The sequence below is a fragment of the Vanellus vanellus genome (genome assembly GCF_965231255.1).
Source record: "Vanellus vanellus genome assembly, chromosome: 3".
NCBI lineage: Eukaryota > Metazoa > Chordata > Aves > Charadriiformes > Charadriidae > Vanellus > Vanellus vanellus.
In genome coordinates this window covers 20362143-20380519 of record NC_138907.1, presented here as the reverse complement: position 1 = coordinate 20380519, position 18377 = coordinate 20362143, and the positions used below count along the sequence as shown (strand labels likewise).

Sequence of the window (18377 nt, the reverse complement as noted above, 5' to 3'; positions counted from 1 at the left end):
AGTGTTGTAAATATTACTATATGTATTGGCACATATATCAGGTACTATGGTTACCATAATTGCAACACTAACAGACATCAAGTTTTGCACTGGAAGACTGACAAAGAATAACCATTAAATAGCAAGTTTTCCCATGCCACCTGCTCTGTTATTGCAGTATTTAAGTAATGTAATCCTAAATGAAAGTACCATTAAAAATCTTGAAGACTTCTGGCTTGTCTTTAATGAGATTAGCCTTTTGTTACAAGTGCTCTTCCATACTGCTTCAAGGCTTGTATCTTGCCCTTTGCAGATGGTAATAATAATTTACCTTGTTTAAGAATATGAAGAATCTTACTTAGGATTGTCGTGCTAACAGCCCAAAGTTTTATGGTATAAATATTTGCCAAATGCAATATATTAAGAAAGATGCATTCTTCCTTGTTACAATCACTTAATTATCACTTACGCGGATTACTATATTATTCCTCTGAATTTAATAATCTGCTGTTGCTCAGGTAGGAAAGAAAGAGTTGAGAATTTAATTTTCAATATGCTACCAATATATTTAACATGCAGCATTTGGTCTAAATTTGCTTGAAATGAACTTACAAAAAATCAGCCGTACAAATTAGCACGAAAAATTGCCCAGTTGGCCCAAACCGGACTCACCCAACACACCTTTTCTATATGTATAATTCAATCCAGAAACATAATTTTGGCTGTCTGAATACACACCTAAGATTTTATAACCAAGTTTACTGAAGTAAACAGCAAGTGTAAGATCTTCTAGCACACCTATGAAATGCCCTAAAAATTAACAGTAAGTACACCTATCTATTGGTGAAGAACAGAAAGAGATTTGTAGGCATTATACTATTGCTCTGATGAAAATGAAAGCTCCCCTCTTCCGTTGTTACATATAGCTCTATTTTTCAACATTAATGGAAGCTTGATTAGAATCAGAAACTTATTGCAAACGGTAACTGGTTTGTTCTTGTACCTTCCTCCAACATGTGGTCCAAGTCATTAACTTCTTCATTTACTCATACAGTATGCTTTCACTATTCTTACCATTCTAGTACTGCATTCAGCTTCACTGAAGAACAATGCTGAGAGATGCCTTACTGGGTCAGACCAGCATCCTTCCTAAAGCAGTGGCTATCTGGGGACAGCACCCAGGCCCTGTCTTTTTTATGCAGTCCACTCCCCTTTGAATACAACTACTGTTGGACTACAGGCATTAGAAGGTACCTCTCCACACAGTCAGGGGACCTGGTGTTCATCAATTTATCTAATCCCTTTGCGAGCCTGCTGATACTGTCACAACCACAAACTCCTGTGGCAACAAATTCCAGGAGTTCACTCCCTGTTCTGTGAGGAAGTACTGTATTAAGTGCATGTCCTGGTTTACCTCATCAGTGCCCCTCAGTTGTAGTAGTAAACAGCCATTTCTATTCACTTTATCCACTACCTTCATGATTTTGTAGATCTTAAACATAATTTCCCCTCAGCTTCTTCCTGCCCAAACTTAAGAGCGGCATCCAAATAGATGTTTTCATACATGCCTGTTTCAAGTGAGACATAATACACCACCTGGCACATAGATAGTTAGATGCTGTTTAATGCACCCCAGGATGCAGTTTGCCCTCTTGGCTGCCAGGGCACTCTCCTGACTCATATTGAGCCTGGTCTTTTTTGAAAATCCAAATACATGACATCCACTGGATTTCCTTTATCCACACACTTACTGACAACTTCACCGAACTCCAGCAGGCGAGCGTTGCAGGACTTGGCTGGACCGAAGGCACACTGACTCCTTCCCAATATGCTCCACTTCATCCATGGGCCCACTGACCTTACTGTTTACTACAGCCTCTACCCCTTTCCTAAGGAAGTCACACCCACTCCTCTGCAGTTCCCAGGATTTTCTGGATGAGTTACAGCGTTCTCTGTAATAAGAAAGGGTGCACATCTTGGCCAGCTATTCTCTCACTTCTCACCCGAGTTCTTTCAGAACCTCCTCGGTGAGGCCACCACTCCGCGTAACTTCACATCTGACTCACCTGCCAGCTCTAATGCTTCCTACACATCATCCTCACACTGATCCAGCTCATCTGACCAACCTGCTGCAAAGAACGCACTCTGTTTGGCAACCTCCTCTGCTTTGGCAGTAAAACCTGACACACAAAAAACTCATTGAGCATTTCTGCCACAGCCCAATCAACTCAGAGGTTACCTTTTTCATCCCTGCCAACAAACAGGCCCATAAGTTTCCAAAGGTGGCTTTCTGCTTTGATTTAAAGAATTTCCCACAATCACTCTGAGCATCCTTTGCAAAGTGCTCTCTAAATTCTTTTTATTTAGCCATCAACATCCTGTTTACAGTTAACCTGCCATCATTTATGGGCTCTTCTGTTCTCCTCGTTTGGAGAAACTTTCATTTTTCTGTAAATAATGACCTTTTCTCTATGATAGTCTCCCGAACTTAACTAAGGAGCCATGCAGAGCCTTTACTGAATGGATAATGCAGTATCACAACAACTGCACTACAGTGATCCAAAGTGTGGCTTACCGTACTGTGAAATATTACTAAGAAAGCTACAAGTCCCCTTTTCTCTTCTGAAAAACTTGCCCTGGTGTTATAATTCAGCATATCGTTTATTTTCAATAGATCTCCAATAAATTCTTCTCTCCTCTTAAACTGTCTTACAAACCCTTTGCTGATGGTGAAGATTCATGAAAGCAGAAGAAACACATCTTTATTCTCAGATAGCGATCTGAATTCACAGCAGCAGGAGCTTTATAAATTCAAATTTATCATTGAATGGATTTCCTCATCTTCATTTAACAAAGGCAGGCAAAATAAAACGTTTGCAAAAAAAACCCCAAATTTTCTGTGCAGTGATATAATGTTGACAAACGTCCCACAAAATTCTCATAAAAACCCCTCCTGTTATTAATGTAAATTAAGACCAGAATAGGCCTAAGCTGACATTTTGCACAAAAAGTTTAGAATTATCCTACTGGACAAAACATTGGGAACCGAGTTTTGCTGTAAATGAACAGCAACCCTCATGTGGAAATGAAAAACCTTCTCTTTCAATTTTTGAGAAAGTCTGATTTCTTCAGAGCACTGTATGAAATGCTAAATCATAGAATGAAATAACAGTTACCATTCTTGGCTTACTTGAATTTCTGCTCCTTAGAATACATACATGTGTGAGCAATCTCATCAATATAAACAAAACTCTTCATGCTCAATGCTGCTCTTGTGCAAAAATGTCTCAACTTCTGGCTGAAAGGCAGAATACACCAAATCTTTTCCTTTACAGTTACATCAGTTGATATCTATTGTGGAGGAAACCATCCTTCTTTCGATTTCCATGCTGAGGAACAACACAGTACACAAAACACCTATACAGAAGCCTGCATAGGCTGCAGATTTATCTTCAAATACGCAACCATCCTATACTAAAAAAAAACGCTTTTAACAATTCAAGTTAAACAAAGTAATAATGAAAGCAATTTCGTAAGAAATCATCAAGTATTAAGAAATACTTCAGTGAGCAGTAAACACACTGGCCTGAAAAGTGCATTAGGCAAATGTTCGTTTTTCTGGACAATAACGCGATGCATGCTTGCATTAATATTCAGCATCAAGTGAAGTGACAAACTGGCAATGCCCTTTTGTCCTACATCTGAAAGCAATCAGACAGATCCAAGTCCTAGTTGACTAGTGAGTTTGCAGGTGTTAATATCAAAATAGACTAACCTTTAGCCCTTCTACTTCGCTTTCCAACTGTTTAGAGTACTGTTCACTCCTCTCTCGCAATTTCCTGTCTTTGGATGCCTCAGCAGCTGCGGCTTCAGCTTGGACTTCCAGCTACAAAAGTACATACGTTTTTAATAGATAGGATTCTTAACTTTTTTCTCACAATCTCAAAATGGTTTTCAATATGAGAGAGAAATCTTCAGCACTAAACTGGACATTTCAAATTCTTAGAAAACAAGATAGGTACTGTTTGAAACAACAATCAAAGAGTTAAAGATTTACAGATAACATAAAAAAAATTACTTTGTCAGAAAACCTTACATATAACTACTATTTCATAGATTCTAAACAGTCTTCTCACCACTTACTTCTTTTTTAAGTCTCTCTGTTCTGCGTAACTCTTGCCTTAAACTTTCTACTTTTTGCATCACCACTTCCATTTCTTCCTCCTTATCTCGGAGCTGGCGGGCAAGCTTTTGTTTTTGAGAGTGCAAGTCTGTCAGCCGCTCGTTCATCTCTGAGAACTCCTGCATTGCCAATTTCCGCTGGCTGTGTGCATCTTTCAGCTCTTTGGCTTGGGATTTTAATCTGTCACTAGACTCTGCCAGTTCCTACAGTTTAAAAAAAGAATTAAGTAATAAACCTAGAAAGCTGCAAGGCCACTTCTGTCTTTGGATGCGCATCTAACACCTTCTCCAGAGTGAATAGAAACTACATATTCATTGCTTTTCATGACTGCATCTATGATACAGATTGTATGCCTCTATAATTAAGGAAAGAGGCTAGGTTTTACACTAGTAAAGTTAGTAGAACTGCATAAATGTAAACCAAGTCAAAATTTACTCTATTATTACAGATTAAACACAATGGCTTTCAAGCACTTGTATTAAAATATAGAAATACCTTGCTTTCTTAATTAAAAATGTCATTAGCATAGTTTTACAAGAAGTACTTGAATGAATAAAAAGAATAGTACTTATCACAACTGCTAAATGACTAACAAAAGTTTTTGCATTAATTGAATGAAAAACTCTGCTCTATGAAAATTTCTGCTTTAGAAGCTTTTGAAAACTGACCTGCGATGGCGAGTATTTCTACGCACTGTACCATCATATCAAATATTACAGGAAGTTTCAGGCAACAAAACACTGCAGTGATTAACAGCATTATATGATAACTATTCTTTTAAAAGAACCCACATGAAATAACACTGCTAGTACTGTGATAACTCTACAGCGCAATACTTTCACAAAGCTTGCTATGTCCTAGATCTGTGCTACTACACTACAAATGAGGGACCACAACAGTTTAGATGGTTTAATGATGTTCAGCCAAACTGGAGCAGAACAAAGAAGCAAGGAAAAGCAAATCTAAGGATGAAAAGAGGAGCGGCAGGAAGAATTCGTTTTTGGCGCTGATGATAGCTACATAAATTTAAAAGCATTTTCTCAGGTTGTTAAAAAGAGAACTATAAGTTGTTTTAGAAGAGAGATGGTCTTTCTTGGACAAACTGGTAGCTTTCAAGTTTTTAAGAGCCTTAAGGGTTAAAACAAACAGTGTTACATAAAGCTGGCATATCGAGTGTGGACTCTAAAATACTCAATATAATCATGATGAGAAACAGGCTAATGTATTTCACACCTGATTACAGGTTGATTTAGCCACAAATACCAAAAAGAGTCATGAAAGACAGTATGCTATAAATAAGAAAACAAGGAATCGGGAAGACAGAGATGAAGAAATAAACCCCAGTATTCTTTAACTGCAGTTACTTCAAATTACTTTTCAGTCTTCATATTCGGGCAATTTTTCACATCTCTCTTCTGGGAACACAGCCTTAGTACCATATTCTTAACATTTTTTCCGTGCTACATTCTCACCCATACTTTAGATTAAATTAGTTGTCTGGAATAGTTCTTCTCTACTCTGTCTTCTAACCACTATCATTATCACCTAAATCTAAAGCTATAAACCCTTCTTTGCAGCCACCATGCAATTTGGATCATGGAGTTGTCTACTATCTGGAAGCAGTCACCTAGGACCACCCAGCAGTCAGACATACAACACATTAAATAATGTCCTTGTCTTCAAAAAAGAGGCAGAAAGCAAAGTAGGTCACGCTACACATTTGTTGTCTGCTCATTAATTTTACACTTGAAAGTTATTTCAAGTAAAATGAACAAAAATAAAATAGTCTTTAGGGCTTAGAAGAGTTGCTGACAAAATGCTTTTACCTTATTAAGATCTTCCCTCTCTTGCTTCAGTGTTCTGACCTGTTTCTCAAAGGCCTTTATTTGTCTAGAAGCATCATCCAACTCCCGTCTTGCAGTGCTGGCCTCCTCAAGTTGCTGTTCTAGCTGACCAGAATCTAGAAAAAGCAACAGACTTCTAAATATGTCAAGAAAGAAATCATTACTCTAGAATAGCATAGTCTAGCTGCTTGAAGCCCCTGCAGTATTTGTTCTGGTTTCTATTTAATCACAAAATAATGAAATTCTTATCTGGTTTAAAATAGGGAGTAGGCTGTTTCAACTGCCATTATCTGATTTTAATGGAACAGAATAAAAGGTCACAGCTTGCTGCAAAACAACATAGAAAACGGTAACAACTTGTCTTTTCATATTAAAATAATCATGCACTACACATAATTCTGCAATGTATGCTTTAACATGACCTATACATTTGACTTTTATGCACTGTGATACAATATATAATGCATCTTTTATTACACCGTAATTATAAACAGTCTCCCTCCTCCCCACAAATTCCTCCAGAAAGACATAGTAAAAGTAATGAGTCACTCAAGAGTGGGCAAGTGTTCTCCCATTGACACACTTAAAATTAACTTCAGACAATTTCACTTATTTCTAGTGTGAAAACCACTTGTGTTTATGTGATCTGTTTTATTACTACTATAAATACAGAAAAAACTATTACAGTCAGTTTCTGGCCAACTGTCAGTTACACAATGACAGTACATTTCTATACCACAGCTAAATAATGTCATATAAATATGCTCAAATGCTGCACCATGAAAAGCTGAAATCCATAAAATATGATAACTGAAAATTTCTAGCTAGTGGGCGTTTTTTTCCCCTCCTAGTCCTTCGCTTAAAAACAAGAATTTAAAGCAAGATATATATGGAGGTAGGTTAATTCCAAGTTCTATGGACATTTTGCCTTTGATTTCAGTTGTGGCGGGTCATCAGACCATATGTATTTACCCACAGAATAGGAACCCATCTATACTCTTAGCAAGAGCTTTTTACTACATTTTCATAAATGCAGCCCTAAGAGACTGGCTCTCCGAGAAATCAAATATAAAAACACATACATTTCTAAGAGCCGTAATTTCTGAAACACAAGAATTTTATAAGCAAATGAATACTGTTAGCTCACACCCAGACAAATATTCACTATTGTTTTAATTCATTGACTCCTGTTTAAAAATTTAAAATAATGCATTTAAATAAGAGATGTAGCTCAAAGCCAGAAATTATTAACTGCCTCTTTTATGTATCCTACTCTGAAGTCACCAGCAAAAAGAAAGTTTATATATGGCTCTGCTGAGCCAAAATAAATCTCTCCTCCGTGCACGAACTACTTTGTTGCACAGTTCTGTTTTCTTCTTCCATCGCTGCCCTTTACATATTTGGCAAAATTAAAGATTCCTCAAAGTTTTCTCCTATGTAACTTAGCGAACAAAAATTATAACTTTGACCTCAAAAATTGAAAGCATATGCTAGCTTGTCATTTCCTGGAAAACTAGACAGACAAGAAAAATGTGTTTTTCTAAGGTCCCCCTGGTGACACTCCTGAATTTGACACAATTTCATGTTCATTTTTTATTACCTTTTTAAGCAGGTGCTTATTCTTACGGCTCCAGAAAAGGCAGTAAAACAGGTTGAAGAATATAACCAAAAGCTAGTTGTGACTTATTTGTAGTAAATTGTAATTTTCAATCTAATCACCCTAGCTGTTGCTAACATTTTAGCTAGTATATGCACTCACTCACTGCAGGATGTTATTACATTGCATTTTATTGCCCCATAGATGAGCCCAAAGCATAAAGTTCAGCACTGCACCTGAACCTTCTTAAAGTTCATCAGATCTAGATTTGGAAATTTAGATATCTTAAAAACCACCCAGAAAACTTAGAACTAGCTTCCGTAAATTTGGAAGCATTCAGACAAGACGATCATGTGGTTTGTGCCTGTATTCTGTCATTAATTTAGTTTTAAAATCTATCTCTCAAAAAAACCCCATAAAATCAAGAAAAATACAACATTATCTTTTTCCGATTTTATCAAATTAGCTTGTATTAGTTACAACTCAGGGCACAAATGAGTGTCTTCTAACTAATGGCTGTATTGTGGACCAGACAAGGCATTCAAGAATATACTGGGAAACTTATGTGGTGACTGGGGATGGATTAGACAACTCTACACCTTCCTCATTTGATCACATTATTCACTTCCAACTCAAAAACCAAAAGCACATATTGTATCTAGGAATAAATATACAAATATATATGTGGCATGAAACAGAAAATTCTGAATGGCTACTTAAGTGAAAACCTTCTCAATATTAACTGCCTTCACCAGACATTGACTTCTTTTAAATTTGACAAGGAATATCAGTTTTGTTGGGGAATGTTCGCACACCTTTTTTTTTTTTTTCATTACCAAAGGAAGAGAGTAATGCCTTCAGCAATGAATTAAAATCTAAGTTGCAACTCCTAGTCAAGAATATAATTTAAAGCTGATCGTGATGCTTTTCTACGAAGAGTTGGTCCCCTTCAAAAAGCCAAAACCAGAGATGAAGATTGCTGCAGAACAGAGGTTTCTGATTGCGTTGTCTTTTTCCTCATTACAGCAGCAAGTGGAGGGACATTTGGCTGGAGAGAAACTTCACAAATCCTTTGTCCTGACACAGCGCCAACATGGCATCACTCAAACCAGAGTGATCCTCTCTGAGCTAGTTAAGCCATGTTCACATCCAAAAATAATGCTTATGGTACAATAAAAAACTGCTGCATCACACCAGAGCAGCTGTCCAACTGTATATTTGTAACAGACTTTTTCCAGACTACACAATTTTAACAGCATATAATCTATGTGTTGCAGTCTGCAGTTCATACATAGCACGCTTCTGCTCCAAAGTGTAGCAGCAGAGTCTGAACGCATCAACTAAAATGTCTGGAAGTTAAGTTAAAGTTATTCTTTCTGTGGGTGCTGCTGCTGGCATTCCTGACACGTTCCAGAACTGAACAAAGTCTTTTCACAAATACAAACCAGAACAAATCTTTTTTATAGTTTCCTCCAACCTTTCTCACTGGTTTTTTTTTTTCCCTTCCCACAGGTAAGATATGGACATATAATAGAGTCCATCTACTACTATTTGTGTCTGATTTTTCTCTCACATAAAACGCAGACATTTTCCTATTTGGATTGACAAGAAGAATCATGTTTGTCTTTCCTATTTTTATGATTCTAGCCCTAATACCTAACAGTCTCTATCCATCTTGTTGATTTTCCTAAATAAAAAACATCTTTCTGTACTTCCCTTCTTTCTCTGTGAAGGGGTCTCTGCTCTCAGAATCCTATTTTGAGGAAACCGTTATGGAGCAGGATAACAGAAGTCCCATGCTATGAATCACTAGAGAGAAAATTCTCTTTAACCTACTTCAGTGCATCAAATCAAAAATACCTAATATTGGTATTAGTAGCTAGCTTTTAAAGTAGGCTAAAAAGATACTAGCTAAACAGACAGAAAATTGGTTCACTAACAGCTATATTCAACTTGGTTGAGCAATAGAAGTTCTCCCTCTGGAATTTCTTAAAATGTTAATTGCCAGAATCTGGGAGACTAAGGTTGGAAAAAGATGGATTTGGATATATCGGATTTCTTTGAATCATCCCTAAATGTCTCCAGTAGCCTCTAAAGACACAGAATACTGGGCTAAGTAGATCTTTGCTTTTTGACTGGTTTGGTAGTTCTAAAGAAAGGCAGTATGACATTAATTAAAGAAATTCAGCTTTTTATCTGCACAGATTTCAAAAACACTTTTCAAACCTATAGTACCGAGATACTTGATAGTCAAATCTTCATGGACTCTCAGAAGCAAAAGGAATTAAATGGAAAGGAAATAAATGTTCAGTTTTGTAAGAAATGATAGCTCATTGACAGCAGAGCTGAGAGGTGGTTCTTCCCCTTCTCATCTCCCTTTCCTCATATGCTTCTATTGCCGACTTTGTGTTGGTTTATTAGATCCAAAGTTGATTAAATTCTCTGTATCTAGATAGTTCTTTCTTTCTCTAATTGAGTGAGAATCTGAGGCATGCACAGAGAGAGGAGGGGCCACACAGCTGTGAGCAGAACCCAGTTTTGTTTGATCAGTTCTGCTGCTGATGGAACTGCAGCCTTATAGCCAATAGTATCCTCCCTTCTGGAAAACACCCTTCACTCCTCCCCGTCACTTGGAAAACTCAGTATCACTGTAGTTTCACGCACACAGCCCACCTCTCAGATAACCCAGACTTTTCTGAAAGTACTGCTCCAAGAAAACACTCAGAAAACCACATCTCCAGTCTGAAGTAGCTTTTTAGTCCACATCCAGTTATAATGTACTATACATCAGCACACTATAGACCTCTGTGATTTCAAGGAAAACATAAATATCACACCTTGCAAGTTTGGCCCTTCCAAGGAAAATTCAACAGAAAATGAGATAATGAAAAATATCAATTGATGCTCAAATCATAACACATTACCCTTCCCTCAAATATTTTTAAGAATATTAAAACTGCTAGGCTAAGGTCTTCACCGCTCATGTTTGCTCTCGTAAGCAAGAAACATCTTCCTTCCTTCTAGTTTACTACCTACCTACCTGCATACCAGTGTGCAGAGATGTACAAAGCAAGGAATATTAAGATACGCTACAGTGACTATGACTTCTGAAAGGATTGCAGTGACTTTTGATACTGCCAAAAGTATTCGAACAAGTGCTCCATCTGCTCTTGTAGGAGACTTTGCAGGAGGAAGGCCGGGGGGGGAGGGAGAGTAGTAGTACTATGGAAATTGGTCGTGGTTTCACAGATTCTCAGGTAGAGCCTGATTCACAATGTAAAACACCAACACCACAATTTCAAACTTTTGGAACTTTACCACTAATAATAATAGCAGGAGTCACCGAAATCTTCCTTGTCTATTACAACTGGAATTACTGAAGTACTGAATATTAAGTTCAATTTGTAGAAAATGCTGAGCTACCAATGAAGAGTGAATGGTGAAATGAGAAGTAAAAGTAGCCTGGAAGACTGTTTTAGAAAGCAAAGTAAAGCTAGCGTTATGTTAGGAGAAAAAAAATCTTGCCAAAATATTGTTTCCAATTACAGTTTTCACATTAATATTTACAGCATACCTGTTACCTGTTTCTTCAACTTTTCAATCTCTTCTTTCAAACTTTTAATTTCTAAATCTTTGCTTGCTGTTATTGGGCCATCCACTGTTGAATACTGCAGAGCCTGGACTGTCTGGGTTGACTCTAGAAAAAGATGGAAGAGACAGGGACAAATTATATGCCTGACATGTGAGGTGATCAAAAAGATATTACTGATAAATTAAGACATGCCAAAAGACCCTCCGCTGAGGATTCTACAATTAATAATTTCCAACTACTAAGTGCCACTTTTTCAGCAATTTTCAGCTATTCAAACAAAGTTCTTAGAGATTTTTAAGAATGAAATTTTTATGGCATAGTAACCGAGGCACGGTATGAACAAAGTTAGCATGTTATAAGAAGTTGCATATGTGGGATATTTCAGGCCTAAAGAGTATCAGAAGTTTAAATTTGTCAACAGAAATAATGAAGAGAATTCTTTTCTGCTAGAAGGCATTCTAGGAGGTATATTTATTTTTTTCCGCAGTATAAACCATAGCTTACAAAACTGCGAGCTAATTTAAGTCAAAAAAGTGATTGAATGATTTTTTTTTTTTTAATAACTATACCTTGCAATTTTCTACTTAGTTCAAGCTTTTCCTGTTCTAGACGTCTTATTCTCCTTTCATAAGCTTCTGTTGCTAAACTATCCTCCAATGTTCTTTGAATGCTGGCATCGATATCCATGGAGGGCGGTCCAGCTGTCAGCCTTAGACAGCTGCGGTCTGAAAGCACACTGGGGGGAAAAAATTAAACAGTATTGGATTTTACAATAGGCTGTGTTTAAAACAATTTACCAAAAAATATAACAACCAATAAATAGGTGTTTAAATTGTTAATCACTATGTAATTTATTATAGTGTCAAATAATACCTTGTTAGCATGTGTTCATTAAAAACTGAATTAACTTTTACCTAGCATGACTGATCTCCTCAATGCAATTTTTATTTCATAAAAGTGAATGAACTCCTGTTCAAAAATTACCATTATGGACAGCCTACATTAGTCAGATAGCAAAAAGCAACAATCTAGATAATTAGGAAGACTACAATAACACTTTATTTGAAAATAATTAATCAAGTTTCCCAAATACTTTAAAGACAGCAATCACAACAAATGGTGTGAAATTATCACATGACAACGAGGGCACGGACATATCAGATATCAGAAATGCTGTGGCCCCGATTCTGCGGATTCTCATATATGCATACTACTGCTTAGGCAACAATCCTTTTGAAGTCTGTAGGACATGGCATATAACCAGCATTAAGAACGTGTTTGCAGAAACACAGGCCTGGTTTTTCAATGGTTGCAATCATTTTCATTTATTTTCATAAATTATCAAGGAGCATACATGGGCTTCCTTGTTACTGTTTAATCTAGCAGTGGAGATGAACATGACAAATACCACGTCAATGCCAAATAACAAAAAAAAGTAATTTTTTTTTTAAATTTCCATCCAGACTTTAAGAGTGTCAAAGGATTAGAAATAAAACCATTATCAAAGTCTAATAAGCTAAGTTCTCTCTGGGCCCATACATCTGGTCTTAACTTTGTCATATGCAGTTAACTTTATACATTGTCTGAAAACCACCTTTTTCAACAAAACTCCTCTAAACACAGGTGCTGACCTTTAAATTCACATAAATTTTACCTGCAGAGGACTCATTCTTTTGGACAGACAGCATTTGAAATTATGGCCTAGTAATTTCCTCAATAAACCACATTCTCTGGTATCTGTTTGCAGTTGGTTTCAGAGACAGAAAATTCCAGTATTATATAACTATCCTACAGACAATTTTGGAACCCGTAACTTACCAGCTACTTGTGTATGTGAAACCCACAAATGGTAAATGATGGCCTGAAAACGCAGTGTGTGATGGTGGAGGCATTGTTTCCTAGAAAAATAATAGGACAGTTGAGTAAGTAATATCCTACTGGACTTAAAAGAAAAAGATTTTAGAGTTTAACCATACGTGAAGTGTTAGTGATAATATCATGTTAACTATATATACAGTTATCCTTATCTATCACCTAAATCTATTTATAATAACATACAATACACAAAAACACAGCATGCTGGCATAAGAACGCTTTTCTAATTAAATAGGCTATCATTGGAGGAAAGCAGAATATTACAGTTATTAAAAGCCAATTTTTTTCCTTATTTTTTCCAATATGCTCTTCGCACAAAGAATATGACCCTTTACTGAGAATCACAGAATGGTTTAGGTTGGAAGGGACCTTAAAGATCATCTAGTTTCAACTCCCCCTTCCACGGCCAGGGGCACCTCCCACTAGACCAGGTTGCTCAAAGCCTCATCCAACCTGGCCTTGAACACCTCCAGGGATGGAGGTGTTCCCTGGGCAACCTGTTCCAGTGCTTCACCACCCTCATAGTGAAAAATTTCTTGCTAATAACTAATCTAAATCTAATGTCTTCCAGTTTGAAGCCATTCCCCCTCATCCTATCACTACATGCCCTTGTAAAAAACCCTTCCCCACCCTTCTTGTAGGCACCCTTCAGATACTGGAAAGCTGCTATAAGGTCTCCCCGGAGCCTTCTCTTCTCCAGGCTGAACAACCCTAACTCACTCAGCCTCTCTTCATAGGAGAGGTGCTCCAGCCCTCTGATCATCTTTGTGGCCCTTCTCTGGACCTGCTCCAGCAGGTCCATGTCCTTCTTATGTTGGGGACTCCAGAGCTGGATGCAGTACTCCAGGTGGGGTCTCACGAGAGCAGAGTAGCGGGGCAGAATCACCTCCTTTGACCTGCTGGCCACACTTCTGAAGCAGCCCAGGATACGGTTGGCCTTCTGAGCTGCGAGTACAAATTGCCGGTTCACGTTGAGTTTCTCATCCACCAACATCCCCAAGTCCTTCTCCTCAGGGCTGCTCTCAATCCATTCTCCACCCAGGCTGTATTTGTGCACGGGATTGCCCCAACCCAAGTGCAGGGCCTTGCACTTGGCTTTGTTGACCTTCATGAGGTTTGCACGAGCCCACCTCTCCAGCCTGTCCAGGTCCCTCTGGAGGGCATTCCTCCCCTCCAGCGCGTTGACTGTTCCACACAGCTTGGTGTCGTTGGCAAACTTGCTGAGAGTGCACTCCATCTTAACATCCATGTCACCAACAAAGATGTTAAACGGCACCAGTGCCAGTACCAACCCCTGAGGAACACCACTTGTCACTTGGACATGGAGCCATTGACCACAACTCTTTGACAGCAACCATCCAGCCAGTTCCTTATCCACTGAGTGGTCCATCCATCAATTCCATGTCTCTCCAATGTCGAGACAAGGATGTTGTGCAGAACAGTGTCAAATGGTTTGCAGAAGTCCAGATAGATGACATTTGTTGCTCTCCCCTTATCCACCAATGCTGTAACACTGTCACAGAAAGCCACCAAATTTGTCAGGCACGATTAGCCCTTGGTGAAGCCATGTTGACTGACCGTCACCAATCACCTCCTTATTTTCCATGTGCCTTAGCAGCGTTTCCAGGAGGATCTTTTTAAAAATACCCCTCTATGCTATTTAGTCACCAGGGCTTCCTGCCTGTAGATTTACCAACCCCACTTCTGAGCAGGCTATCTCTATTTGGAGAGAACAAGAGTCAGACATTTACTAGAAAGCAGTAATACAACAGGGCTTTGTAATCCCAATATGTTTTGACCATTTCTTCCTTCATTGCTTCTTTTTCCTGCCAGACAAAGAGCTCCAAACCAAGACAAATCTTTAAGCTTCTCCTCAGGCTAAAATAACCCTGTTGTATTATTCGAACCATTGTAAGATCTAATATTCTTAAACATCCCATTAAAAGTTTCCTGTTTAAGCATTGCTATGCTAGAGATAGCCTTAATGGTCATCAAAAGAAACTCCTAAGTAGCGTTAAAAGGTTCTAAATTTTAAGAAAAGGCAACATAATGATTCTTTTCAAACAAAAACACCACCAATGACATGGTTAGATTACATTAAATACATCAAGTCTACAATGTTGGGCATTTTGGAAACTAAGGACAAGACCAGATAACAAAGCCTTAACTTTCCATTAGTTGATAATAAAAATATTATTACATACTATGGTTAGGAAAAGTAAATTTCTTTATTTCTCCTTTATATTTTATTTGCATATTTCATAGATTTGAGTTTCAAAGAGGTCTTCATGAATAACTTTAAAAAAGACCAAATGACTAATTGTGTGAATTTAACAACCCATATGACAGTTTTCAGTTACCACACAGGTAACTGAATGTTGGTTCTAAAATATCGTATCTATTGATAACGATAGAAGATTCGGTAAAAAAATTTGCTTTTTTGCTGACTCTTTGGCAGGGATCAAAATACCTACTTCCTGCTACTTGTGTGAATTCAGCTGTATCATCATACTGACAAAAGTGCAACTGCATCTATGTCTATCACGCCTATCAGTAAGGCAACTAAACCAAACAGTTAAAAGCTAAAAACCAGCAGAACTTAGGCTCCCTGAACAACACTGTTTTGGCCTTTGTGTTTATGTGTACTTTTAGCACACTGAATTTCATTATTATGTATATAATTTTTCCATGGGACCACAGTCTCATTCCAAGTTCAGGCAGAACAATAACATGGCTTTTCAACATTGCATTTTATCTTCAGCACTGGGCATTCCTCATTTGCTGTATGCCATTCAAACCTTGCAAAGAATTTAAAAGGGAAAAAAAGAGTCTCATGGGCTTATCTGTGGTGTGGACTTCTGTAATAGTAATGCAAGTATGTGAACTTTCCTCACAAGATGTGTATGAGAGATGGCAGGGAAAACACCTCCAAGTTACATGTAAGAAGTTGAGAGGAAACAGTATTAAACACAATGACCACTAGTTGAAGCAAAAATGTAAAATATCCTCAGTCATTCAATGCCTCAGGCTAGGGTTTTTTTCAGAGATGCTAGATGCGAAAAGAAAGGGTAAAAATATAATCTTAATTAAACAAAACAAAAAACTACCTTCACATGTTTCAAATGAGGAAACAGAAAATGAAGCTCCAGAAACTAGTGTTCGCTTCAAACAGTTCAATGGCATTGCTTTTCACCCCCAAAAGTCTAAAGCAAATTAAGAATCGGACTCTGTTTTCACATCTGAGTCCAATAACTCATCCCAGGGGCATTCTGTCTTCACCTGCAGCTCCTGCTTCTTTACAACGGGAAAACATTGACATTGCATAGGCACCTTTTGAGCGCCTCAGGTGGGAGATTAGCCTCTAAAAAGGAAGACCCCTGGACTGGCCAACATTAGAATGTGTGAATAACCTCTAAAAGGTATTTCAGCTTCACAAACACGGCTTCACAAAGACTCACTACACAGAGCATCCATTCCTGCCACCCAATCCTGAGAGCTGTCCCTGGGCAAAATAATGTGCAAACAGATATCTGAAGACTGCATTAAAAAGTTTTAAGACAAAAATACTTAAGTTGTGAAGGGAGATGGGCAATACCAGATGCCAGTGAGGAAAAACTGAGGAACAAATGAAAAAAATGCAAGTTGTCTTATGCAGCTGGACTGATTTGCTTAATTTGCCTATATGAAAGGACTCTGAGATCTAATGCTCTGCTTCACATACGTCTACCACTGGATTTCATCTAGCAAAGTGTTTTCCATGTTCTACTATGCGGTATCCTGCCTATACCAATTCATGTTACCTATCACTTATCTGCAGGTCCAGGAAGCTCAGTGAAACCGAGATGCATGGGCAGTTCAGAAAACAAAAGCAAAAACGGTAAAAATGCTTCACCTTGCATGTGAACACCCCCCAAAAAAAATATTTCCAAGGAGTCAACACAACGCTGATGCTAAGACCTCTATCATCTGTTAAAGCTCCCGTTCCAAAGCATAAAAACACTAAGTTTGTTAAAAATCAATAGTTGCAAAGCTTTTTAAGTAAAGGCAAAATCATTTATTTCTCACTAAGATTGTTTCTGAAGAAATGGCTGCAACATTTCTCCTAAATTTCCCAAAACTCAACTCAAGTCAGAAAACAAGCTGGAAAAATTTTAGTGGGAATGAACTGAATGGAATCTGACAGAGATATGAGCAATTAGAGTAGAGTACTACAATAAAATGCATTATGCAAACTTAGTACAAGTCTCAACAATGCTCTGCCAGAAATAGTGTCTTGCAGACTATCTACATGTAAATATATTATTCTTTGTAAGATGTGAATGCTAAGAACTTGTTACTGCAAATAACAGATGTATGTGTTAGTTAAATACGTGTAAAGTTACAGTGAATTTACAAAAATGAACTGCATTTGTCCTTACTCATATAAGTTTGGAGGAACAGCCTCTGAACTACAAATGTATTCCCCCCACAGTTCTTCAAAGCAGCACTTTTTTGTTTATGCAGAATACAGTGAACACACTGAAATAAACTGCCATTTACATACATTTTGTTGTAAAGTATACTACAAAAGCAGATTTGTCAAAACGTTAATTCTATACTTACAGAATTTTTTAAGCAATCATCATCCACATCAAAGTTTGAAGTATCAGTGGGGCTGCTGACTTCTGGGATGTAAGGTGCCTCACAGTTTCTAATGTTGTCCCAATCAATCCCAGCAAAAAATGGATGGTTCTTAAAGTCTTCTATCCCATTTTGTCCAAGTCGATGCTCTCTGCTACAAATGAGCCTTCGGATGAGGTCCTTTGCACTTTCAGAGACATCTGTCACTTGAGCAGGAAACTGAAACCTCTCCTTAAAGATTGAAATAAGAGAAAATAGTTTATTACCAAGAAAAAGTTGGAAAATCACCCTCCTTAGTGAAAACTATTATGTAGAAAAAGAAACGTGCAAATACTCCGGTTCTTAAATATATGCAGTACAGGTTCTAGGAAAGACTTCCCCAAAGGACAGAAACTATTGAAAATTTTTTCCTCCTAATTTTATTTCTTTATTTAAATTTCTCTTACACTGTTGAATCCTACAGCTACCTCCATGTGGAAGAACATTTAAGAATCTTCTGCATAAGCCAACCAATGGATCCCGCCAGAAGAAACTAACGCAAAAGGAGTGATGTAACGTAGCCAAGATTCACTCCACAGAGTGAACTAACAGCCATGTTTCCAAATCCAGATTTTTAGTTTTGAACTGCTTTATCCCAAAGCAAAGCCATCTGCAAACCATAACCATAAACTTACTATACGGAAACAC

General features: G+C 37.7%; 1 protein-coding gene across 1 annotated transcript in view; it reads right to left on the bottom strand.

Moving 5' to 3' along the window:
• Positions 1 to 18377, bottom strand: part of CDC42BPA (CDC42 binding protein kinase alpha) — a gene marked incomplete at its 5' end in the record, with an annotated part of 173733 nt that overhangs the window by 67657 nt on the left and 87699 nt on the right. The window contains 7 exons of the mRNA XM_082480237.1: positions 3755 to 3865; positions 4123 to 4365; positions 5989 to 6122; positions 11178 to 11300; positions 11765 to 11931; positions 13014 to 13093; positions 17673 to 17921. Coding sequence (XP_082336363.1) covers positions 3755 to 3865; positions 4123 to 4365; positions 5989 to 6122; positions 11178 to 11300; positions 11765 to 11931; positions 13014 to 13093; positions 17673 to 17921 — 1107 coding nt within the window. The remainder of the gene's footprint in view (positions 1 to 3754; positions 3866 to 4122; positions 4366 to 5988; positions 6123 to 11177; positions 11301 to 11764; positions 11932 to 13013; positions 13094 to 17672; positions 17922 to 18377) is intronic.